This window comes from Rhinoraja longicauda, chromosome 23 (assembly GCF_053455715.1).
Source record: "Rhinoraja longicauda isolate Sanriku21f chromosome 23, sRhiLon1.1, whole genome shotgun sequence".
Lineage (NCBI taxonomy): Eukaryota > Metazoa > Chordata > Chondrichthyes > Rajiformes > Arhynchobatidae > Rhinoraja > Rhinoraja longicauda.
The window spans coordinates 23530326-23557211 of record NC_135975.1 but is presented as its reverse complement, the minus strand read 5'-3'; the positions used below and the strand labels follow the sequence as shown (position 1 = coordinate 23557211).

Below are 26886 nucleotides of genomic sequence, written 5' to 3'. Positions count from 1 at the left end.
GTGCAAGGAGATATGATAGTGACGTTTAAGAGACTTTTAGACAGGCACATGGAACTGCGAGGAATAGAGTGACATGGATTATGTAGGCTGAACATTCAGTGCTGTGCTTGTGCTGCATTGTTCTATATTCTATACCTTGGGAAAATAATTCTGTCCATTCACCCATTTTATTCCCTTCATGATTTTGTACACCTCTGTAAAATTAGTCTCCTACACCCCAAGGAATAAAGCCCAAACTCTTCCAATAGCTCAGTCCCTCAAGTCCTGGCAACATCCTCGTAAATCTTTTCTGCATTACTTCCAGCTTAATGGCAACTTTCCTCTAGCAAGGTGACCAAAAATGAACACAATACTTCAAGTGCGGCCTCACCATTGTAAAACTGCAACATTACAGATGTTCTGTACTCATGTACAGATGAAGACCAGCATACCAAAAAAAATTCTTAGCCACCCTGCCTACCGAACGAGGGGCACTCTTTCAACTATGTGCTTGTACTCCGAAGTTCTCTGTCTATCAGTATTCCCAGGGCCCTAACATTCACTGTGAAAGTCCTACCTTGCTTTGACTTTCCAAAATGCGACACCTTGCACTAAGCTGAATTAAACCCCATTTGGCATTCCTCAGCCTACTTGCCTTACAGATCAAGATCACACTGTAATTCTTGATAATCTTATTCACTGTTGAAGATGCCACCTCTTTCAGTGTTTTCTGCAAACTTACTAACCATGCCCTATACATTCTCATCCAAATCTTTGATACAGATGATAAACAGCAATGGGCCCAGTACCAACCCCTGAGGTATACCATTAAACAAGGGCCTCCAGTTCAATAAATAATCTCCCACTCTCATCCTCTGCTTCCTAATATCAAGCCAATTATATATACAATTAGCTAGCTGTCTGGATCCCATGTCATTTAACCTTCCAGAGCAGCCTACTATGTGGAACCTCAAAGGCCTTGTTGAAGTCCATGTAGTTTTAGCTTTAGAAATACAGAATGGAAACAGGCCCTTCGGCTCTCCAAGTCCATGCTGACCATCAATCATCCATTCACGCTAGTTCTGTGCTATCCCACTCCTTACATCCTGGGGCAATATACAGAGGCCGATTTACCTACAAATCTGCATGTCATTCCTGTTTTAACACTCAAAATTTCCTTTTCGCCAATGTAAAACTTTAACAATACCATTTCTGTCTTAATAACTTTAAAACTATTAGAACTAAGATTACTGGTCCTAAGGTACTCCCCACTTGTCTCCAGTTCTTCATCACCCATTCCTCCCCACCCTCTACTTTCAGTCTGAAGAAGAGTCCCAACCTGAAATGTCACCCATCTTTTTTCTCCAGAGATCCTGCCTGACCCGCTGAGCTACTCCAGCACTTTGTGTCTATCTTTGATATAAACCTTCATCTGCAGTCCTTGTTTCTACCTACCAGATATGATTCCACAGTTGGAGTAATATTTCTTACTCTTGTATACAAGAACACAAGGAAAATGGAGCAGGAATACGTCACCAGGCCCCTCAAACTTGTCCTACCATTCAACATAGTCATGGCTGATCTGTCCCAGATCTCAATTCTTCCTGTGTGCTAGATACTCATAGCCCTCATTTCCCTGGTCTTACAAAAATTTACCTCCCTCTGCTTTAAATACATAATGATCAGTGTTTACATACACCGGGATAGGGAATTCAGACTCCTTCATTTGAGACTCTCCCACTACAGAAGAAAATCTTGACATACAGCCTGTGATGATTTTGTGGTAGCTAAGATCTGGTGAGGATTCCGAGGGATAAGATATATATCCTTTCGGAAATACAGTAGCTGAATAGGTATGGTCAGCAAGGTTTTGTACAAGGGAGATTATATTTTACAAATTGGATTGAGATTTTGAAGAAGTAATCAAGAAGGTGGAAGATAGCAAGCCCATAGACATCATCTATATGAACTTCAGCAAGGCTTTGATAAAGTTCCGCATGCTAGGCTGCTCTGGAAGGTTAGATTGCAAGGGATCCAGAAAGAGCTTGCTAACCGGACACAGAAAAGACACAAAGTGCTAGGGTATGTTAGCAGGTCAGGCAGTAACTGTGGAGAACATGGATAGCTGATGTTTCAGGTCTTTCTTCAGGCTGATAATGGTGTGAGGTTGGGGGAATGGTATGGGTGCTATGAGTTTCATCAGCAAAGTGTTCTTATTATGAAGTTTTTTTTTGTATTGATAGAATTTACTTCATAGATCCAAACAAAAACAGGTCCTTTAGCCTACTGTGTCCTTGTCAACCACCAAGCCACCATCCAACTAATCCAGTTCACCGGCGGCATGGTGGCGCAGCGGTAGAGTTGCTGCCTTACAGCAAATGCACTGGAGACTCAGGTTTGATCCTGACTACGGGCGCTGTCTGTCCGGAGTTTGTACGTTCTCCCCGTGACCTGCGTGGGTTTTCTCCAAGATCTTCGGTTTCCTCCCACACTCCAAAGACGTACAGGTATGTAGGTTAATTGACTGGGTAAATGTTTTAAAAAATTGTCCCTAGTGTGTGTAGGATAGTGTTAATGTGCGGGGATCGCTGGGCGGCGCGGACTCGGTGGGCTGAAGGGCCTGTTTCCACGCTGTATCTCTAAATCTAAATCTAATCTTACTTTCCCACATTTCCCTCAAGTCCTTTCAGATTCCCTTCCCATTGCCAGTTGAACAACTAATCTAGGGCTTCCTTTGTCCCGCCCCCCGTGACATCAGTCTGAAGAAGGGTCTCGACCCGAAACGTCACCCATTCCTTCTCTCCCGAGATGCTGCCCGACCTGCTGAGTTACTCCAGCACTTTGTGAATAAATACCTTCGATTTGTACCAACATCTGTAGTTATTTTCTTATATGAACAACTAATCTATGTGTCTTTAAGGTGTGGGGAAAAACCAGGGCACCCAGGGGAAACCCACTTAATCGCAAAGAGAACGTGTAAACACCACAGATCCAAGGTCAGGATTTACCCTGGGTCACTGGAGTTGTGAAGCAGCAGTCCTCTTAGCTAAACCTATGTGCCACCCAGCTAGCATGTATTGTAATTAAATGGAGAAAGTTGCTTAAATATTTTCTGTTACTGGGATGTTTTGCAAAGATATCATATTAGTATAAATGACTGAGTTATAACAACCATGTTTTGAAGCTCTGAAACTTCCTTACAACCTTATCATGAATTATGCTGAGGTGAGTGGTGGTTCAATCGAAGTGGTTCAAGGTTTGACATTAATGTTTGGAGATATTCATTGGTATACTATCACACGAGCTGCAAGAACCCTTCTTCACTTTTAGACTGCTGGGTCCGGACACCTAAGATTGTAAAAATTATATTTCATGCTGGACTCTTTATTGCTTTATTGAATCATGCTGGACTCCTCCTGGATGATTCTCAACTCTTAGTCAGACACCACTTTTTCTGGAGAAGGGATGACTTGAGATATATGAGATTATAAGATTATATATGGCACAATGGCCTTTATCAATCAAGACATTGAGTATAGAAGTTGAGAGTATAGAGTTTAGAAGTTATGTTATAGTTGTGCAGGATGCTGGTGAAGCCACACTTGAGTGTTTTCAGTTTTATGTACCCTGTTATGGCAAAGGTACCATTAAACTGGAAGTAATGCAGAGAAGATTTACGAGGATTTTGTCAGGACACGAGGTTATGAACAATAGGGAGAGATTATGTAGGCTAGGGTTGTATTTCTTTCAAAACGGGATTGTACAATCAGATACAATTACTATGTTTATTAGACAGGCACTTGAAGAGACAAGGCATATGAAGATATACAGATTGCAGTCAAATAGCCAATGGTCAGTGGTTAATCCCCAAATGGGATTAGAGTAGATGGTCAAAAGGATTGGCATGGATGTGTTAAGCCAAAGGGCCCATTTCTGCACCATGCATCTTTATTACTCCATGACTATCACACCTTTTACAATTAATAATCAAAAATGTTTGAATAAAATGACAATAACACAAATTTTGAAACCCATGTGGCTTTTCTCATTAGTTTCTTGCAATTACCAGGATTTTTATCAGGGCAAGGTTGGACAGTCAGCAAATTAGGTTCCAACATTGAAACAATTCTAATCTGTTGCTGTCTCCTGGCTCATTTGCGCTGACGTTGCCTGCCTAAAACACCACCAACTCCTCCTCTGATGCTTCTCTTGCTGATCAATGATTTAGAACGTTATTCTAATGCTGCCATTATTATGCAATCAGTGATGCAAAAATGGAAGCCAGTAATTCCGTAACACAATCAGCAAATCAAGAAGCAATTAACCAAGCTATCGCAGCTGAAGATTTAGCGTGACTTGCTGCAATTACAGAACACCGATACCAAACTGGAAGTGAGGGAATCTAAATCAGAAACATGACAAGGCAAGAGCTTTGGAATTCATTCTAGATGTGGTCAAGATTCAGATATGTAATATAATATGAGAGGAAGAATTCAAGGCTGGTAGGATACCAGAACAGAGCCAGGATTGTGCCGTCAGAATGCTGTTCTCCATTATTGAATGCAGGACTCCTGGCTGTAGATAATAGACAATAGGTGCAGGAGGAGGCCATTTGGCCCTTTGAGCCAGCACCGCCATTCAATGTGATCATGGCTGATCATTCTCAATCAGTACCCCATTCCTGCCTTCTCCCCATACCCCCTGACTTCGCTATCCTTAAGAGCTCTATCTAGCTTTCTCTTGAATACATTCAGAGAATTGGCCTCCACTGTCTTCTGAGGCAGAGAATTCCACAGATTCACAACTCTCTGACTGAAAAAGTTTTTCCTCATCTCAGTTCTAAATGGCCTACCGCTTATTCTTAAACTGTGGCCCCTTGTTCTGGAGCGACTAGGCTTGTATACACTGGAATTTAGAAGGATGAGAGGGGATCTTATCGAAACATATAAGATTATTAAGGGGTTGGACACATTAGAGGCAGGAAACATGTTCCCAATGTTGGGGGAGTCCAGAACAAGGGGCCACAGTTTAAGAATAAGGGGTAGGCCATTTAGAACGGAGTTGAGGAAAAACCTTTTCAATCAGAGAGTTGTAAATCTGTGGAATTCTCTGCCTCAGAAGGCAGTGGAGGCCAATTCTCTGAATGCATTCAAGGGAGAGCTAGATAGAGCTCTTAAGGATGGTGGAGTCAGGGGATATGGGGAGAAGGCAGGAACGGGGTACTGATTGAGAATGATCAGCCATGATCACATTGAATGGGTGGTGCTGGCTCGAAGGGCCGAATGGCCTATTGTCTAGTGCAGGGGTGGCCAAAGCTCGCGAGCTACATGCGGCTCTTTGACCTTTAATATGCGGCTCGTGGAATTATGTTGGCTGAGCTCCTTTTTTCATCACAGTTAATATAAAAGGTAAATAAGAAAAAATTTCAAGCTTTATAATTATTTACTGGGTATGAATTGAGACCCCATTGGAATAAAACGTAAGTTTAATGTTCATGGTTAGTAAAAATATTTAAGTTCATGTCTTGCGGCTCTTTTGTTCATGTCTTGCGGCTCTCAAACATCTGAACTTTATCGTATGTGGCTCTTACATTAAGCAAGTTTGGCCACCCCTGGTCTAGTGGAATTCCAATCCGTAGATGTACCATTTCAAGGGGATGGGCCTTGCACTCAAAGTCCACATGACCAAGATTCGAGTGGCTACTGGAAATGCCCTGAAGCCAATGTTTTTCCGAAGAATCCACCATGCTGCTATTGGCTTAGTGCCATCTCAAAAATAATGACATAAAAATGTCGCAAACGTTAAAAAAAGTAAAGAATCAATGCAGACGGAAGTGTGTGTAAACGTTATTTTTAGTTAAACAGTGGATGTATTGTGTGGCTTTTGTATCCCAGTGCCTTCAAATGGTGGAGTGCAATATGTCTCATCCGAAAAAGCATTTGAAACAATTAAAAATAGATGTGCTCGAATTGATTCTGATTCTGATTCTGATTCTGAACGAATGGTATTGCTCAGAATACAGCGAAAACAACTAGAATACTTCCTGAGCGAAGGAGTACACATTATGGAGTTCCGTGGATGAGTATGTAGATTTTTCATATTTATCACGGACTCGTTTCCGCATTAGTACAATTATGACATTCAGACGAAGGTTTTACTGGAGGGTTGTACACGATGTAGGGCTCAAAACTGGGGAGTGGGCAATAATCGTTAGTGAAACGTCAGAATGACACACGTTTGTTACAGCTGGGTGCATGGATTCGACAGTTTGGAAGCGTCGGTGGGCGGAGAGGAGAAGTGCAAAACAGCAGAGACGCTTAAGGCACCAGACGCTGGCAAGCGTGACTGCCTGCTGGTTGCTAACCTCTTCTCTGTTCAAAAGTAATTGAACCATACACTACCGCAGAGTTTGGTGGTTACTATGGAGCTGCCGCTCCCGTCATGTGACAATGTAACGTTTTAACAGCGCGTCATGTCCGTAAACAAACAGGCAGAGCTCACAACCCCTTGTGCCGCGGGAGAGGGGGGGTTGCTGCACAACAACCGCTCTGTCCGGACAGGAGACGGTGTTCGCGGGGACGATGCATCGGTTTACGCAATGCAAAACCAATGCAAGTGACCGACGGACCTTCTAGCCGCGTGGTGACATTGAACATGCCGAGACGGACAACGGAGTGACTGGCAGCCTCCCTACGAGCGGGGTGGACACGCCGGCTCCCGGGCTGTTGATAAGTAGCAGTGCGGCCGCTGCCTCTCCAGCTGCTGGCAGAGACCTTTAAACTGTGTGTGACAGCCGCAGCCCAGCCAGCCAGTGTACAACCCCGCTGCATCCAACACAGCATCGGCCCGTCGCTGCTGAAATCCGCCAACAACATTATTCACCCGCTACCTCCAGTCTCTGTAGCTTCGAAGTGTTTTTGCATGGGCTGCCCTTTTTCGATTGCTCGAAAAATTAAAAAAAACATTCGGGCCAGGAGCTAGCTCCTAAGGTGGGTCTTCTTTGGAAGGAGGGAGTCCTCCAAATTGGCCCCTTCACCCCTGTGAAGTTTCACTGGTTGATTTGCCCTTCCTGGGCTGTTTGTATAGTTGTGGTTGTTTTTTTCCGCGGGGGAGGGGGGGGCTTGGAGGTCATGTTTTGATCGCACTGATCACATGTGTGCCTGCGTGACGTGAGAAGGGAGCTTCAAGCTGAACAACTCTCCGGAGCGACCCATCTATGGCGGTCATGCACTGAGTGCAAGAATAGCTTTCTTAGTACTGATTTATAGGGAGGTCACTAACTTCCATACGGAATATTCCGATGCTGTTTATACTTCCGGCTTGGGAGTTATCGCTGCAATCACAAGTTGGCTTCTCGATAATAAACTCCTTGAGGCAGTTTGTCGGCGCTTAATTTCGGCGAGTTGCAGTTGTCTGAACTTGTGTTTTTAAGTGTTAACTATAAATGTTATGCATGATCCTGTGAAATCAATCCTATTGCCTGACATAGAGAGCGGTGCAATTCAGTGTTAAGTGCATTTACCGTATCAACACTACGTACAATTACTCTGATCAGAGTTTAAATCGGAAGGTTTTATTCGGGTTATTAGGATTTCAGTTAAATGTAATGACAATTGGGATCAAGTGTCGAATAACCCCCCGGTCATGGTCATGATCAGCGGGGAGAGGGATAATCCGATCAGGGTGCTCTAAATGTTTAATTTGCCATCCCTAATTCACTTTTTGTTCAGTTGAATCTTTACTGTTTAACTCAATTGTCTTCAGACTTGTGTAATTTAAACGAATAAAGATGAAATGTGAAAACATTCCTCCCTGGGAAAACTTTCCACAACTGTTTGGGATATTAATGGGGAAGTTTAAACCCCAAATCGCCACTCCACTAGCTTGCCGATTGTAAGATTAAAATGATAAACTGTTGATCTAGTTTTAACAATGGGTTAATATTTTTCATCGTGACCTGCATTTAAACCCTATTGCATAAAGCATTGTGGCTATTTGATTGAGTTATGAGGTGGTCTTATAAAAGATGGGCAAAAAAGTCAGTAGCTAGCATAAAAAGCCATAACATTCAATGTCTGCTTGCTGATATCTCTACTTTTTGTCCTATTAAGTTCAATTTGTACTCCATGCCTGTGAGCTTGACAGAGAAAGATTTGTCGGGGTCAATTTCTGATTGCTGTTCATTGATCCTCTTTGCATATGCAGATTTTGATCACGCACACAATGGCATACAATTATGATGACAAAATGGTTTAATTGAGAATACAGTCTGATTTGTTTTGATCCTTCTAGGATTATTGTTTAGTGATAATGTTTGTGCGTGACTGATGCTTGATGAACTATACATGGTAGATGAAATTTGAAGAAAATTTAATATTGTCAAGTCAAGAGTTTTATTGGCATTGGCATATGTCCCAGATAGAACAATGAAATTCTTACTTTTGAGGTTTGAATTCATGAAATGTACTGTCATCTAGTAAGAATTTGGTTCTACAATGCTTTAAAGGGTCGCAAGTCTGGTTTAAGTCTGGAAAAAGGAAGATACTGCATGCAGAATATAGTTCTCAGCATTGTAGTGCATCAGTACCATAGACAAAGTCCAGTGTTCACAATGGGGTAGATAGAGGTGAACCAGACATCATGCCTGTGTAGAAGTTTGTAAGAGTCACTGAAGATGAACCAAATTTCCTCATTATCCTCAGGAAGGTGTTGGTATGCTGCCTTGGCTGGTGCTTCAATGTGGTTGGGCCATTACAGATCATTGGTAATATTAATGCCAAGGAACCTGAAGCTCTCAACCATTCCCACTTCCGTACCCTTGCCGCTGATTGGGGCATGTACTTCACCTTGCTCCCTGAAGTCGCTAACCAGCTCCTTCATCTTGCTGACATTGGGCGAGAGGTTATTCCTGACACCATGTCATGAAGTTCTCCATCTCCTTCCTGTAGTCCTTCTTGTCATCGTCGGTGATTCAGCACAGTGTGTCACCTGCAAACTAGAGGTTTATGCAATAAGTCTTGAGGGTGAGGGGAGGGGGTAGGGGTTGGCAATGGAACAAAACAAGGAAGAAGTGATGAAAATAAATATTGACAGATAAAGTGACAATGAGAATGCTACAGTTAGAGATTCTGATACGACACCTCTATTTTTCCATATGAGCACCACCTTAGGAATTTAATTAGTTTGTCAAAGAAAGTATTGTTTTGCATTTTTACACTGCTTTTTCATTGCAACTTTTTTTCTGGTATTCTCCACAATTCCTTCCTTATGTTCTCCCCCTATTTACTCAGTTTACTATTTTAATGCTTTTGGATTTATTCTCCTAATTTCCTAAAATAAGCATTATTTCTGGTTGAGCAGTGTACAATTAACTCCTGGCATTTGTCTCTTCTGCACCGCTTGCCTATATGGTCATTTAAATGCCTATTTGAATGACGGAATGTTTGTGTTCACAAAATCCTATTTAAACAGGAAAAGATGATTCCAAAAATCACATGATCTGTTTGGTGGTAAATGGATTTCCATGTTGGCACATTTTATTTTCACAGAGTGAAGATGCCTTTCAGTAATGAGAAACATTCCTTGAATGATGAATCATTGAACAGTGATGCTGAATCTTGTGAGCGGTCAGATAGTGTCAATTCTTCCAGTGACTATGAAAATGCTCGACAAAGCTTCAGCAGTGACTCTTCCAGCAAGCCCAGCTCACCAGCCTGTAGGTTTTTTAAATTTTCAAATGTAATCTGTGATGGACAGTAATATTTCTGAAGTCAACATCCTTCGTATTACTGGGTTTAAAGTATATTTGCTGTGCATGACAAGCTTAAAACGTGTTTCATTGTGTTCATGTCTGAATAGTGTTGTCAAGTACAAGACATCAGTCGAGTGTCTACAAAAGTTACCAAAATAATCAATTGGCATGTTCTTATGTTCCCACTGTTGGACAGGGCTCTGTTATTTTGATCAATACAATTAGACATGAGGGTTTAGATTATAATGAATCCAGGAGCAGGGCAGTTGAGTTATTTTAACTCCTATTAAGATACTGGGACTAAAGAAATAATTTAATAATTTTGGATTGTTTTGAGATCTGTATTCTTCTGCCATGCCCATTCTTCAGTGTTCAGTTGACTGAATGGATGATGCTCAGCATTATTGATGGGATGTTATCATTGCACTGATGGTAATTTAACCTTCAATGTTTGTTTAAAATGATTTGATTTTCCCTTGCTTCTTATATTGTGAGGTGAATAGTCTTTATCAAAGGCCTATGCGCATGGCTAATGGCATCATTACAGAGAATATCCTATTAAATGTGAATATTTAACAGAAATTACTGTAATTCTTTCAATATAAACTACTGTTTATTGTTCTGAGGATGCTGGTCATTCAGTTAGGAACTTCTAATTACAAGGAAAGACTTTATTAACAGAGGACGAGTATGTCACACTTTACCAGAGGTTCCAGAAACCAGCGTTGCTATCATAATTTCACTTGTTCACCTTCCATGTCAAATGAAATAACCAAGGGAATGACAGAGCAATGTTCAAGTCCATCGTAGCAAAATCAATGGTTTTCCACCAATTATGAAGAGACTTAGGTTATTTTTTTCTTATTTATTTATCCTATCTCATAATTACCAATCATTAATGCTGGAAGAATGCTGTTACATTTCACAAAATTAATAACTTCAGTGGGACATGCGCGCGCGCGCGCGCGCGCACACACACACACACACACACACACACACACACACACACACACACGGAGAAACAATATCATATATAAGATGGTCTTCTGTAAAGTACTAGCTGTACTTCTGCACTGTGAATTTGAAAGTCAGTGCGCAGATATGCTCTTAAACAAAATTGAAAAATTTGAAAATGTCAATAAGCTATCAACCATTTTATCACGAAATGAGAGTCATAAAAAACATTTGAAAAAAACTGATAATTGAAGAGTTCAGATGCTGAATCAATATAGATGGAGGAAAGAGGACCAGCAATTGGAACGATTTCTGTTGCCCATTATTCTCAAGTTTAAAATACTATCTCTTCATTCTGTAAGGCTATTTTCATTATACCTTCTGAAATTTGAGTCCAAGGTGATACCTGAACAATTGAGTCAATAAGCGAGTTTGGTATCTCGATAAAAGCAAGGAATCATGGGATTTGTCAACAGTCATTCGGGATAAACAAAGAGCGTTGCTAGTGAACTTAATGGCTAATGTACACTGAAACAATGGTTGATAAATGATCAAATGAAATGAAAGACATTAACAGTTGTATGAACTTCTGTACATTTGCTGATTGAGTTCTGGATTTCAGTTCATATCAAATCTGGTTGAACATAAAGTTGAACTTCTGATCAAAATGATCTGCTCCAGTGCAACAACATCTCATTTACACACCAGTGGAGGCAGTAAATTACATAATGCTGCGCAGACGGTGAAAATATCATCAATATGCGGAACTAAAGTGATGGGTAAAGTGTTTCTCAGGATGTTAAACCACTTTAGATGTTCAACATGAATACAGACATTGGCAACCTTCTTGGTTTTGTGTACTTTTTCTCTGGTCATTTGCTGATAACCACTGCTGGGAGGGGGATCTCTAAATAGGCTTGGCGAAACATCAAGTCTTCTTGAATGGGAAATCCTCTATCTGCCATTATGCAATCCCCAGGATCAATTAAGTTCAAAAATCCACTTTTCCTAACAATGTGTGTATCAGATGATCGCCCACCCCAAGCTTTTGATAAGAATGTGAACATGCCGTTTGGGGCAATTCCAACCAATAATTTCACAGTGTTGTGTTTCTTGTAGTCTGACCATGTCAAAGCCTGCAATTGTGGATGCCATGGTCATTTTATAAATATCTCTGTGCAGTCGAGAATGCATTTCAGTGCTGGGCATTTATTTATTACCTGTTGCGTGTACCTTATCAAATCACGATCTATAAGCATGTCCATTACATACCGGTACAAGTTGCAATACAAAAGAAAATGGTGCAAGTATATTGAACTAATTTATACCATCACAAGATTATAACTGAAAATTAGAATGTCAAATACTGATTAAAATGATCTAATGTAATGGGAATCAGAAGAGATTTGATTGTCGGGAGACTCGTGACTAAGTTTTGTACTATACAACTTTACTTACACATGTACATACAGAACTCAATCAGAAGTCAACAAACGTGCATCCAGCCCGTGGCTCTGGACTAGAACAGTAAGAAGTGAAAACCCCACAAATACTTTCCATATTATCTATTGATAGTTATAGAAATCATACATTTAATTTCATTCTCCCTCCCCCCTCCAAAACAAAAACAATAAAAAATGGTTGTTATTAATTGTCACAATCTCGCTCACTCACCGAAGCGGGCCAGCAAGCGACCAAGGAAAAGCCAATGAAACCATCAAAATCATCGTAGGTTTGTACAAATGAACCATAAATACACCTAGTTAATAGTTTTGAACGCAGTATTTTCTTACCTCGAAGAAGCAAAACTGGAAAATACGTATGAAATGCAGATCTGTATGCACACAGTAGCTCAGCTGGGGAGAATGTTTATCCCGAATGACCTGGGCATGCACAGTTGTAATACCGAACTCGCTTATTTTCCTTCTGCTTAATGTGATAACAGTGCATACCAGAGAGTGGACAAATATCTGTCTTTTTATGAGTAAGCAAGTTATTTAAATGAAATGAAAATATTTTAATAGAAATGCCTTTCAGCTTTAACCATGGCTTCAAAAGAGCATCTTGTATATGACATTTGTTTCTCCTTGTGTGTGTGCTTGTCTCACTGAATAGAATTATTAATTTTGTGAAATGTAACAGAATTTTTCCAACATCAATGATTGGTAATTATGTGATAGGTTGAATTTTCTTATTCATTTATCACAAGGTCTCTTTATAATTGATGGAAAACCATTGATATTGCCAGTATGAGCTTGAACTTTGCTTCCTCATTCCCTTGATTACTTCAGTCTTCAACCATGTATGTTAAATTTATATTGAATCGATGGTGCGAGAAAACTTTTCCTACATAGAATTATAATTAAGAGGTTGTGTGCTTATACTGAAAAATAGCCTGCATACAGACAGTTAAGACGTTGTTTTGTTTATTCCCGCAGCAAGCCCTCCCAAAATGGTTTCTTTTGATGATCTAATAGAGACTGCAAATGGATTGTCAAAATTAACTCTGGCTCATGAAATAGTTATGAACAGCAACTTTCAAATGAAATCAATTGATCTTCCTCCACAAAGGTAAGATAAGTTTCTAAGATATGATAATAAAGTATCATTCATTCATTCAGTTAGATTGGTGTATAAGCATATGACCGACATGTCGCACCTAAGATATAGATTATCTTTGTTCACAGTGATTTCTTTTAATAAACATCTGCCACTTTTGCCTACAGTGATAAATCTTTTCAGATGCAAATGAACTTTTGAGAGTCAGCGCAGCTTGATGACAAAAATCATTTATGGTTTTAAAATGTCATGATTTAAAAAAAGCTTCCGTAAAAATATGCCATAAATTTCAGTTTGCAATGTCATTGATCGTGATCTCAAATGTTGCTAAGTATTTAACAGTTGTGAAAGAAATAGTGAACTTTTCTGTTGTTCCAAGACAGATATTTTTCTTCATTCAAGATCAGAAATATATTTGTGCCGTATTTGCTTTATAACTGGATTGCTGTATTATCGACAGATCAATTGATGGTACATTGGATTCCCTGTGAACTAGGCAAGAATCACATTTTAGTTTTCATGGGTTAATAATTTCTTTGAGTACACCTATCCCCTAAATAATACATAATACTTTCAAAAACATAAAAGATGTGAAGTGATATTTCGAGACTAAAATGAGTTGACAGAGATAATGATTGTATCTCAGATGATAAGATCATTTGGAAATAGATTGAAGCCTATTGCTAAAAATAAGTGCCCTCTGGCATTCATGATCCAAGATGCTACAATAAGCTAAGATCACTTGATATTTGAGTTTGGGATGGCATATTAGGTTTGCATTTGGCTTGCAATTTGACTGGATAAGACCACAGGTTGTAGAAATAGCAGCTTGAATACTTTATGCATAAAAAACTATAATTCATTTTTTTATTAAAAGAAATTTAGTTTATTTTAAAAGTGACTTCATTTTGAACTGTAATCTTTGCTGGAGCTAAGTACTATTTCACATAATGAGAATGAAGCCTGTTCACTTTATTCACCATTAATTTTTGTTAAAGAATCTATATACTGAAACTCTCGTTTGTTCCTGAACTACAGCCAAAATGGTACCTTACTCACTGTCGTCCCTTTGGTGCTAATGGAAGAAGTTTCATTGAAATCGGTGTTATATTTTTAAAGTTATTCATATTTTAAAGTTTAAATCTATCTCCTAGGGAGGGTGGGGGGAGGGAGGGGTGGAGGGAGGGACGGGGAGGAATGAGGATAAGGGGAGTTGAGGGGGATGGAGTGGGGGAGGGGGAGGGGAGGGGAGGGGAGGGAGGGGGAGGGGAGGGAGGTGGAGGAGAGGGTGCTACACCAATGCAGGAGAGGTTTGGGCCCAACGGGTCCACTTGGTCTAGTAGAATATAAATCTAAAGCCTCATTCCAGAAAATCAGTTTTGTGTTTAGATTTCCCTTTGATGCACCTCAGCTGGTTTAAAAATTAAACATGAAAAGATACTTCTGCACTCTTTTCTCTCTAAAATCTCAAAATAATGGCCACATTATGATTTGACTCCTCATTCTGAATATGGACGGTGAGAAATGATTTCCCCTATACAGTATTAAAACTAAGACGAGTTAGGAAGAGGATGTGTATCTCATCCTCTGAACACCCAAGAACTTATTACTGTTAGTCAAAAGCATGATTAAATGTACCCCAATCATGTACATGTGTAAGACCGGAAGATATTTCACAATCTGACACAGTTTGGAAGAAAACAGTTCAATGATTGGTGTTGAAGACTTAAAAGCTACCTCTGATCAGCAGGGCTTGGATTACAATGTCTGCTGTCCACAAGATGCAAAGCTCTAGATCAATAGGCTTGTATTGAAAAAATCTCCCCATCAGCCGCTTCAACAACCAGCAATGACAAAATCATTTCGTAAGATCATTGAGACAACAGTATCTCTAACATCCCTTGATTCCTTCAATACTTCTTCCAAAAAGGCACAACGAAGTTTAGATTGAACATGAGAAATAAAATTAGAATAGATGCAAATTCGTGAGAAGTTGCTTTGGACATCGTTGATATGAAGCCCAGAAACTTCCTGGAATCCAGAGTTTATGGTGAGAATTGCTGCAAATCTGTAGAAGCTTGGTTATTTTTTGTATGGCCCGAGATTATTTAGCAGATTTAGCAGATTTAATGCATTTGCTAAGTGCCTCCTGTTTGTTAATTTAGTACCTGCTACACTGCTACACTATCCAATCAGTGGTCTCTTAATTTAGACCATTAAAAAGAGAGTTGACTGTATTTATAGTATATCAATCCTTTTTATAGAAGCTTACGCAAATAAGTTTTACTTGGTACACAGCCAGCAGAGGCTGAGGATTAAATATCTCCTCTTTCTGATGACCTTTTTGGGCTTGGTACCTTACTCACCGTCGTCCCTTTGGTGCTAATGGAAGAAGTTTCATTGGCATACAGTCTCTGCAACATTTTTCTGGTATGTAGCAGGGTGTCCAGAAAGTTAAAATAATTAGAATTAGATGAATAAATATAGGGCTATTCTCCCTGTCAATGGATTATGACCAGCTGCAATCTATCTGTTTCTTTTGGTTGAAATACCACTGATAAAATTATTGGAAATGTTGCTGAGATGATTAGACTTAATCACAGGAATTCGTTACATTGCAGGAGTTGAATCATCCCGAGATTGGTTTATTCTTTTAACTGTCCACTATCCCCATGTGCTGCTGTTGCTTGTTCTTGCATTTGTGCACTTTCACTCCTTGGAGTGTATCCCAAGAGTCTTGCATTAATAAACAGATCTTTCATTAAATTTCACTTTGTTTTCAGCTAATGAACACAATATCACAGGAAACAGACTTTACTATTAATAGGACCGCAAATTATTCCTTTCAGGCTTGACCAGTTTTTTAATAAATCTAGAAAAAGAATAAGTACTGTAAATCTGGAACTATTGGCAAAATATGTGTTAACAGGATTCACAATTAACATTGCCAATTAACATTGCCAATCAGACCTGCTTAACATTTTCAGTATCTTCTGAATTTAAAAGAAATCAAGATTTGTTTCATTTATTGGTTGTAGCATTTCTTTCTGGTACCTTTTTCTTCTGCAGTATTTTAATAAGTCAGATGGTGTCAAAATGTACTGTGAAATTGAAACTTGTTTTTTTTAAACAAAACTTCTCGCAATAAAGAGAAAAACACAATCCTACTTACAAATGGCACACTATCCCTGAAAATTAATTGTTTACATGACAAGATCTTGTTTTACACCAATGTATTTTAGTTTCTTGCCATTTAATAACATTTATGTTTCTTTTCTTCTTCCTATCAGTGAATATATTCAAATTTTATACATTATAATATGTAAATCACCACCTTGACATTTACTTAACCTGGCTTTTTTTGCTCCACGTCCTAAGAACTTACTTTTCCACTTGGCTTTATATCATCAACAAACATGGATGTGCTATGCTTCTGTATTTCCTTCAGTCTTTAAGATGCTTTTATAATTACTTAATCAAAGGATATGGGTTTTGTAGATTGAGCCAGCAATTAATTGCCCACCCCTAATTGGGTTTGAGAAAGCGACAATGCTGATGGGGAGGGAGCTTCAGAATGTTGATCCAATCACAGTGAAAGGACAGTGATATTTTCAATTATGAAAGTAACATTGAGCTGGAAGTGTTCCCAGGTTTTTGCTCCCTTGTCCTCCTACCTGGTGGAACGTGTCTGTTTGGAAGATACTGTTTGGGGATTGTTGGTGAGTTTACTGCAGTGCTTACTCCAAATGGTACAATCTGCTGCTTCTGTGCTGGAGTGAGTGAAAGATTGTATTGGGGTGCCGCCTTGAATGGTGTCGATCTTCTCGACTGTTGTTGAAACTGCACACATTCAGGCAAGTAGATAGTACTCAATTTTCCACCATGCTTGTGACTTGAGCCTTGCAGATGATGGACATTTCTGAGGAATTAAGACATTAGTTACTGACAGTCGGATTCCTAATGCCAGATCAAATCAATCTTATTTGCCTGTACATAATTCATATCCATCAATTCCCTGCCTGTTCATACATTTAATTTCCTCTTAAACATTGCTCTTGCTGTCATTGTTTTCATATTCTTGATAGCTAAATTTTGCATACCTTCTTTATGATATTTTCTTTTTTTGTTCTTGGTTCCTAAAACTCCTCCCAATCCCAAAGATTAATACTGTGCTTGACAACATTATAATAAAATCAATATCATATGGAACATCTATGGTTTTCCACAAATGTGGATGAATAGCTCTGTAGAGATTTTATTTCTCATTAGAATGTAAATACACTGAGAATTCAGATATCTCTCTTTAAAATGTTTTCCTTTGCCATGTCCATAGGCAAATTTTGCTTGGGATTTTAATTGTCCTTTTTAATCTTGTATGGTTTGACTCCTTGTGGTTTGATCCAGAGTTTTTACAGAAAATTGTGAAGAGCAGTAGATGATCATGCTTCATTGTAAGTCACTGTGTAATTAAAGACATTAAATAAGTGGTCTATTTTTCATGGGAACTGATGCCACTTCAGTTTTGACTAGAGATGTAAGCCTATCAAATTCTGAGCTGCGTAGATGTTTTTAAGGGGCAAATGCTCAGTTGAGTCTCAATTGAAGAGAACTTCAAATATTAGTGAGTACATTTGTCTGATAATTGAATACAGTTGTGCATTATACCAGAATATTGAATTGATGTTTCTTGATGGCATTCAGATGCCCTCGAGCCTCCAAGATGAACTTTACTTTAAAAAATATATATGGTATAGGATTTTATTATATTGATTATTGTGTAATAATTCCTTGCCAGAATGTGTATTTATTTTGTCTTTTAATGCCTCCTGTAATAGCATTCTGTTTTGTTTTTTAAAAAGAAACCATCTCTGGCATGATTACTGATCACATGATAGATGAAAACTTGTAATTGTGTGCTTGACAAAGAGGAAGGATATGCACCCCTCATTTTAGTTATTTTCAATATAGCTCTAATTATATTTCTGTGCTTTAAAAAAACCCATGTATTATTGTCTCCTTTCTGATATTGGTTACAATGCCTGCTTTTGGATAGCATCTGCTTACTCTTCAATTCATTATTACTTAAAAGCAGTTGAGAATGGGAAGTGAGAAAGCATGCTTGTACACAATCTCTCGTGCTCGCCTACACACACATACACTCTCTCTAAGCAATATGGACTGGAGCCAGATTGTCTTCTAATGTTATCTTATCCAATTTCTGACCCATTCTTTTTTTAAATTTGTGTAGATTTTACACTGAGTATTAAAGCCTTAGTCCTTTTACTATAACCCCCAAAATATTTGAAATATTGAATAATTAAACTGTCAGTGTTAACTAATTCACCCAGGACCATATTCTGTGTACAGTTTACAGAGGAGAGTAAAAGAAATAGTTCACAGAGCATTCTGGGATTGCTTGGAGGCTCAGCTGAACAAGGACCCCCCTGAATATGATCATGCCCTCTTGCTTTTGGGAGAAATTAAAGAGGTAAAGAAACGTCTGTTTCATTTTCTTCAGATCATCAGCCGAGTTATATTTTCTGACTATAATTAGTCTGGGGGATTGTCCTGTTTAAAGATGAGGAAAATTTCAAAGAAGTGTGATTTTTAAATGTTTTTTCTGTGTTTAGTTTTGATATGTAAAATAACTCTTGCATAAATGAGTTGTTTACCATATGTTTGTCATTTAGTATTCCCATCATTCTAAATGAATTTTTCACTTTTGAAAATTAAAAAAAAGTTTCATATGTAAGAGGTTCTGGCAGCACTTCTGATAGCTACTGCCCTGATCTAATTTTCTTCTGTTTCATTTTAGTGAGAAAAATATGTTGTTTTTTTAAAAGATCAAGTATAATTAGTTATATGCAGTGACAAGGCATTGAGAAGAAAAATATTGACGGTAACTCAATTATTTGCGATCCATATGATGAAGCAGTTTAATGCATTGCCCTGAATTTTCAGAATTCTCGTCTCTTTTTTAATGCATTTTTTAAAATAAGCCGTTAACTCCATATTACAGTTCGGTAACACATCCTCTGACCTCATCACCCATTTAATCTGCACATTGACCTGCTTTCATTTTGTTCTGAACAGTTTAGAATTTTTTCATCGGGCACAATTTAAAATGTACTGTGGTAAATTAGTTGAGGATTATAAATAACTATACTCCAAGTGAAGGGGAAAAATATTGTAAATGTTATTCCAAAATTACTATTAAAATGTAACGCTCCATTGAATACAATGTTGTATGTATTCAGTTACTAAATGCAGGGTCATTGATTTATGTAACTATTTTTCTTGTTATTAGATACTGCTATCATTTTTGATACCTGGCCAAAATAGACTTCGAAACCAGATATCTGAGGTCCTTGATTTGGATCTAATTCAACAACAGGCTGAACACAATGCTATTGATATTCATAAACTGGCTGACTATATAATCACACTAATGGGCAAGTTTTGCGCCCCAGTTCGGGATGATGAAGTCAAAAAATTAAAATCGCTTACAGAAATAGTGCCACTTTTCAGGTAAATAAGTATTCTTTGTCGAGATGAGCGACAGTTACAGGGTGCTGCTTTTAAAGTTTTTGTTTAATTTGGACACCAACTTTACTCTTTATATTAGAAGCTGATTTTAAAATGAGGAATAACTCTTTATATCTTTGTGAACATACATAACATTACTATTTCTTGCATATTTCACTAGTAAAACTTTAATGAGGTTTGTATTTCTTTGTTAGAGAGATATTTCATGTCCTTGATTTGATGACTATGGATATGGTCAACTTCACCATTCAATATATTCGGCCGCACGTTCAACAATGTTCTGTAGACTATGAACGAAGCAAATTTCAGGATTTTCTGAACAAACAGCCCAGTAAGTTGATAGATATGTGATGACTAAGTGCATATTCAAAAATTTTATTTCGAAGCTGTAAGTCAGAAGGCTTCCAGTTTACCCCTTTAATCATTGCACATCTATATACTAAAACGTTTGTTTGTTCCTGAACTACAGCCAAAACGGTGCATGATAGCGCGACAATTTTAGGCCCACCTTACTCACCGTCATCCCTTTGGTGCTAATGGAAGAAGTTTCATTGAAATCGGTGTTATATTTTTAGTTATTCACATTTTAAAGTTTAAATCTATCTCCTAGGGAGGGAGAGGGAGGGGGAGCGAGAGGGGAAGGAGGGAGGATAAGGGGGGTTGAGGGGGATGGAGTGGAGGGGAAAGGGAGTGGGGAGGGGAGGGGATGAATGGGGAGGGTGGGGGGAGGAGGTGAGGGAAGAGGGGAGGGGGGGAGGAGAGGGTGCTGCAGGAGAGGTTTGGTCTAGTTGAATATAGAATTTATATTCCATTGCATGGGAGGCTGAGAAGAGGTTTGTTTGACTGAGATTCTGATGTAGCTGGAGGCAATCCTCAGCAAAATATTTGATACCTCCCTCTAATGGAATGCAGTTAATTTCTTATAGCCATTTTGAGGAATGCAGAATCGTATAAAAAAATATCTCTGCTTTAGTCAGTTTATAATCATCGGAATGGAAGATGTGCAATAAAATGGGTTTATGTGCGACCAGGAGGTAGGGATGGCAAAACAAGTTTTATTAATGGTGTGGGAATCAAGGAAATTCGAGGATAATAATGGGGTTAATTCTAACAATATGTAATGTGTTTGTTTTTGGACAATATGTAATGTGTTTTGTTCCTTGTTGTGTACCTTTTTGTTGATGCATTGCAGTAGTCCAGTAAAGATGGTTGCATCCTTATCCCATGTTAATTATAATCATTGTCCTGGCTGAATTTGGAGTTATCACTTTTGCATCAAAAGATGACTATCTTTGCAGAAAATTAACACTTTTGTAATGAGCTTTCCTGGAGGATTGCATTTAGCTCTTGGATAAACATGAATGCTTCTGTTTGTAGATGCCCTTGATCACACAACTCAGTGGCTAAAGGAATCTGTTGCCGATGTTTCAGCATTGTGGCCCTCCTCAGAACCATCGTCCTCTGGCACCAATGGAAGTTCCAGTCTTTCTCTGAGCCCATCTTCTGTATTAAACAATGGTTATTTGAAATTGTTGCAGTGGAACTACAACAATAAGCCCATACCTGAGGTAAATTTGTATATAAAGGAGATATTTTTTCCAAGTTCACTAAACTAAAGTTGAAGAAATATGGATATCTGACTTGTTCAATCTAAACATCTTTGGGTTCTATTGACTTTGATGTGGATAAGAGTTAAGGGGTGATTTCTATTGCGCTGTGTGCATGGGAAAGAAAACTGGAGTTTCTTTTGAATGTATCTTTAATGGACAAAATGTCTACAATAGACATGCTTTTTTTCAAAGGAAAAAAACTGAGCGTCTTTCATTATCAAATTATAATTATAATTATAATTCCCTTTCAGACTCTTTTGACTGATCAATCACGTCTCCAAAAACTCCAACAAAGACTTAACCAGCAAAGACTTGTCGCATATCTAATGCTGATCATCTGCAACATTGGGGGTGCAACTCTCTCAAGCCTACCAGACTTCTGTGACAAAGTAAAGCGAGTTATAATGGTCCTGCTTGAAGGCATGAACGACAAGTGAGTTTGATTTCCTTTCTGTCATGCTAAAGTAGTAATAGTTTTGGAATTTGAGATGTTAAAGTTAAGAGAGGGTACCACAATCAGGAAGTGGTACTAGTTTATCAGGTTGCACTCTGCTTGCAAACCATTGGAATTAAATTCAAATCAAAATCTGAAATTCAGATCTTTAAAATAAACATTGGAAAAATTTGAAAGATCGGAAAAGCTTGACTTCTGTTATTGTGGGTCAGACACTTCTGAGTCTCAGCTCATTCTGCATTTTTGAGTTGGATGTTGAAAAAGTGCACAGTATCCACTAGATAATGACTTTATCTCCATCAGAACATAGAACGTTACTTCACAAATGTGTCTGTAAAACACGTGTATTTAGGCAGACTGTAAATGTGTCTGCCTAAATACCTCTTAAATGTTGCTCTCTACTTCCATTTTTTTGGGCAGTGTGTTCCAGCACTGACTTCTGACTGTGGGTGGGGGGGAGGGGGGGGGGGGGACAGGTTGTGTGCATGTCTTTGTGCTGATTTCTCATTTGACATTTCTATCGGGGGCGGGGGGGGGGGGGCAGGGAGGAGGGAGGAGGGAGGAGGGAGGAGGGAGGAGGGAGGAGGGAGGAGGGAGGAGGGAGGAGGGAGGAGGGGGAGACTTTGACTATCTACCTTATTATGTCCCCCATAATTTTATTTTTTATCAGTTCTCCCCTCGGCTTCCAGTGCTCGAGAGAAAACAATCCAACTTTGTCCATCCTCTCCTTTGTAGCTAATACTATCTAATCTAGGCAACATCTTTGTGAATCTCTTCTGTGCCCTCTCCAAAGCCTCCACATCCTTCCTGTAATGTGGTGATCAGAACTGCATACAACACCTCAAAATATGCCCGAATAAAATTTTATACAGCTGCAATGACTTGGTACTCAATAACCAGACTATTGAAAGCATGTGTAATGTACTCCTTGTTTACTACCCTATCTACTTGCATTGCTCTGGACTTGCACCCCAAGATTCCTCTAACATGAGTGCTCCTGCCATTTACTGTATATTTGCCTCTTTCATTTGAATGGTGGCCCAGACATGAAAGGCTGCATGCCAATTGCTCTCTCTATTTTTTATGGTCAATTATTAGACTGAATTATATTCGCTTATCCCCTTCTTTCAATAATTCTCTGGTCTTTATAACTAATTTTCACTTGAAATAATATTTTAATCTGACTTTTTACACGATGCAAAATCGTTGGTAGACACAAAATGCTGGAGTAACTCAACGAGACAGGCAGCATCTCTGGAGAGAAGGAATGGGTGACATTTCAGATCAAGACCCTTTTTCAGACTCGACCCGAAACGCCACCCATTCCTTCTCTCCAGAGATGCTGCCTGTCCCACTGAGTTACTCCAACATTTTGTGTCTACCTTCGATTTTTCCTATACAAAATCGTTGGTTCATTTTGATATCCAATGCACTAAGCCCTAATTTGACTGTTTTCTTTATTAATAATACTATGAAGAAATTTCAACCTCGAAGAAACACTTAAAACCATAAGTGTAAAGGTCTGTTCTGAGATAAGCCAAGCCTTAGTTGAACGTGGTTACCCTGAGCTTAATAATGAAAATCAAGGGAACCTCACAGGACAAATTTGCAGCATAAAGGAGGTGGGAAATCCTGTCCGCACCTTAATCAGTAAGTGGAAAATTTAGACTTGTTATGTCATTTATTATTTCTGCTTATTTATGCAAAATAAGTTAAGATTTTTTATGAAATGTTTAAAATGGCCTTTTCCCTTCAAGCCAGCTTTGTTGTGTCCTAGTATTAATGGAAGCATAAAAGGTAACAGATAAAACAAAAGCACATTTTGTGATTGGGGAAGATCAATTTCATTAACACATTTGACTAAGTTAGCTGCTACTTTTAATCATTTTGAATTTATATCTCTACCCGGTTCACTAAAGGTAACTTTCCATAGTGCAATGAGGGAGTGCACAAATAAAATTTGAAGACAACAGTTTGATTCATGGCAGTGTCAGCATGAAAAATTATCTAATTATCATTCCTTGGATGCAGAGTCATGCAATTTTCTTCCTTATCTGTTTATCCAGTTCTCTGAAGATTTGTTTTAAGTTCACTTCCACCATGCTTTAAATCACCATATTCCAGATAAAAACAGTTCCTATTTTAAACAACAAAATTCCACTGGCAGAAGGTTCAAAAACCATGACTCCTTAATTGTCAATACTTTTAATCATTTTAAAAGCTTTTTTAAATCACTCCTTCACCTTCACACATGCCTGAAAGAATTTGGTAATATTCAACGAAATAAAACAATTGCATGCACCTTACTACCTGCCTGGTAAACATTTGGAATATTTTTCCTCTATTTGTTTATGGCTTTCCAAGGTCAATAGGGATATCAGTGACAGAGACTGCACAAAGAATGGAAATTAAACATAAAATTATTTGACACTGGGAGTTATAGGTGTCCAAAGAAATCTATGGTGGAATCTGAAGGGCCATCTAAAAAGCCCCTGGTAAATGCCCATTCTCGGGTATCTTTCTGGACAATTAACAGTTTTAAGGTGCATTAATTAGCACAGCAAATAAGATGCAGATTGATTAAAAAAATAAGCATAACAAGTTGCTTATACTTTATATGTAGATTTTCATAATAGAACATAGCTTTAAAGCCATTTGGTAGAGTCGGCGATGAAAAAAATGATGGATTGAGAGAGGGAAGATGGGCAAAAATTAGTTCTGTTGTTGAGAGTTTGGAGACTTTCTGTTTGTGTGCTTGCACACTAACAGTGAGGGGATATTGATCCACTGAGATTTTAGCTATTTAATGTAAATGCTTTAATTTTCAGATAACCGGATTGAGCTATACATGAAAAACGTGCTCAGTGTAGAGAATCAGCAGAAGTCTGTACCTGTTCTGGGAGGTCTGGAACCCATTCAAGCTGAACTGGAAGAGATTGGAGCCCAGTATGTCTGTATTATTAAATACAACAGACAGGTGTATGGACCATTTTACTCTGGCATTCTGCGAAAATTACTGTTCAGTAATCTTGCAACAACCGGCACAACATCATCGGATTCTCCTTGAAAGGGGGTTAATAAAAGAGAGCACGCCTGTGTGGTTTGTAGTGTTTTGTATTGCATCTTCATCGTTGGCTGTATTGAATGGTGTTATCTGCATATTACTTAAATATATTTGGCTAATTGCATATATATATAACATTTATTATTCTTTCGCAAAGTCACCAAATTATATAAATTTATATATAATAAAATCACTTGAACCCTAAATTTATACATTGTGTTTGTAAGTCTGACCTTGTAGCCTGATCATAAAGCTGTTTAGTATTTTTCTATTAAGTATTTAAGATTCAAAAGCTCTTTTTGGTAGGTACATTAATACTCGTGTGATGCCAACGGTAATATGGTGTTTGTAAAAACTGAAAATAAACTCCACTTTAGTCAGTGACACAAAAAAAACCGGATGGAATCGGTTTTAATTATCTGAGGATGAACCAGATTGGTTGCGACCTTAGTTTACACAAGAAGAAAAGTAAATATATTTTAATTGTATTGATATTGAGAAGAATCTATGTTGAGATAACTTTGGAGTCTAAGAAAATTCTTAGGTTGTTTTCCGCACTCACCTTCAAAAATCTTTAACATTTTTGTGATCCTCGGTATATCTGTGAGTGATTTAGTATCATTCTTTTTCTGTTTTTTTATTTGGGGTTTATTGATATGTCATCAGCAGCTCACTTACCTGGGGTTTTTTTGCAAGTATTATATGACCATTAGAAACTAATGGTTCTATTAGTTAACACCATTCTATTGTAGTTTCAACATAAAAAGTGGTGCTAATTGTTAGATGTAATTGGTTTGGGTTCATTGTGTAAACTTTTATTCTGCATAAAATGGTTTCTAGTTTAATTTTCATGGAAGAGGGTTTGTAATCCAATTGCATGTATTTCATTTTCATCATTTCAGTAGGTTGGAGGATGATTCCTTAATTTGTTAAACATGAGACCTAAGCATGTTAGAACTGTATTTTGTACATGTGTATCTTGACATTTACATTGTAGGCCTGCTGACGTGTACTGGAGTTAAGTTTAATGTTAATTGACATGAATAGTAGTATTCAAATCAAAATAATTATTTTGTAATTTTAAAGTAGCAGGTTTGTAAGCCAGTAATTTTCTAGCTTTAGAAAATATCTGCCGCTTCTAGCTTTAGATATTGAAATACTTAATTTGACATAATTTGGAAGAATACTTTTCTGCTGTTCACCTGTGGCTTTTCTTAACTTTCCAAAAAAGTGCACAATGTGTGTGTGCTTTCCATCCCTACATACATGCTACTCAATTCATTGAAAAAGTGTGCTTTGAATGGGGAAGGGAGTTTTGTGTTTTGCAAGTTCAAATCAATTTAGAAGTCATTTCAGTTTGTACTGGCCACATTTTCAGCTTTACTGTTCGGAAATTAAGCAGTAACATTATGGAATATATAGACATTAAAATTAGGTTGCAAGATTGCATGGCTGTACTGGAATAATGATCTCATTATAGCATTCAGACATATCCATCTATTTTTAATACTCACCCTTTGTCCCAAAACAACATTACTTTTTATTCTGAGTAATTGAGACTCTCCCTGAATAATCTAAATACTGGGTTGGGGGGACAAATATGCTTTGTCTATTGTATCCCAGACTTTCTGTCCATTTTGGAGACCTATGCTCCTATGGGATGATCCATTATTGCTCATTTGAAGCTGAGAATATTCTGGATGATCGTGATATTAAGTTGACTGGGTAAAGTGGATATTTGTATTGGTAATGCAATATGTGTTTAATCTAGAGGATACTGTGAATGGGGAAGAAAGTTACCATTGAACCTTGGCCAAATTGAGAACAAAAATAAAACCAATTCTAAATCTGACTCTGAATGCAAGGGAGGAAAGTTTTTTTGTTTTTGCCATTCTAATTGCCATACTTTAATTGTCATTCAGATTCTGTATTTTAAAAAGTCTTGTTTCAAGTTTTGTAAAATAAAATC

General features: G+C 38.2%; 1 protein-coding gene across 2 annotated transcripts; it reads left to right on the top strand.

Moving 5' to 3' along the window:
• Positions 1–6320: 6320 nt before the first annotated feature.
• tcp11l2 (t-complex 11, testis-specific-like 2) lies at positions 6321–26841 on the top strand. Of its 2 annotated transcripts, XM_078419853.1 has the most exons (10): positions 6321–6968; positions 9528–9694; positions 13123–13255; positions 18611–18731; positions 19551–19771; positions 19984–20120; positions 21167–21357; positions 21651–21832; positions 23331–23503; positions 24682–26841. In XM_078419853.1, the coding sequence occupies exons 2-10, from the start codon at positions 9535–9537 to the stop codon at positions 24918–24920; spliced, it is 1557 nt and encodes a 518-aa protein (XP_078275979.1). In that variant the 5' UTR covers positions 6321–6968; positions 9528–9534; the 3' UTR covers positions 24921–26841. The 2 variants fall into 2 exon arrangements, with proteins under 2 accessions (XP_078275979.1, XP_078275978.1); XM_078419852.1 differs by lacking the exon at positions 6321–6968 and having other exon boundaries at positions 9042–9694.
• Positions 26842–26886: the final 45 nt, after the last annotated feature.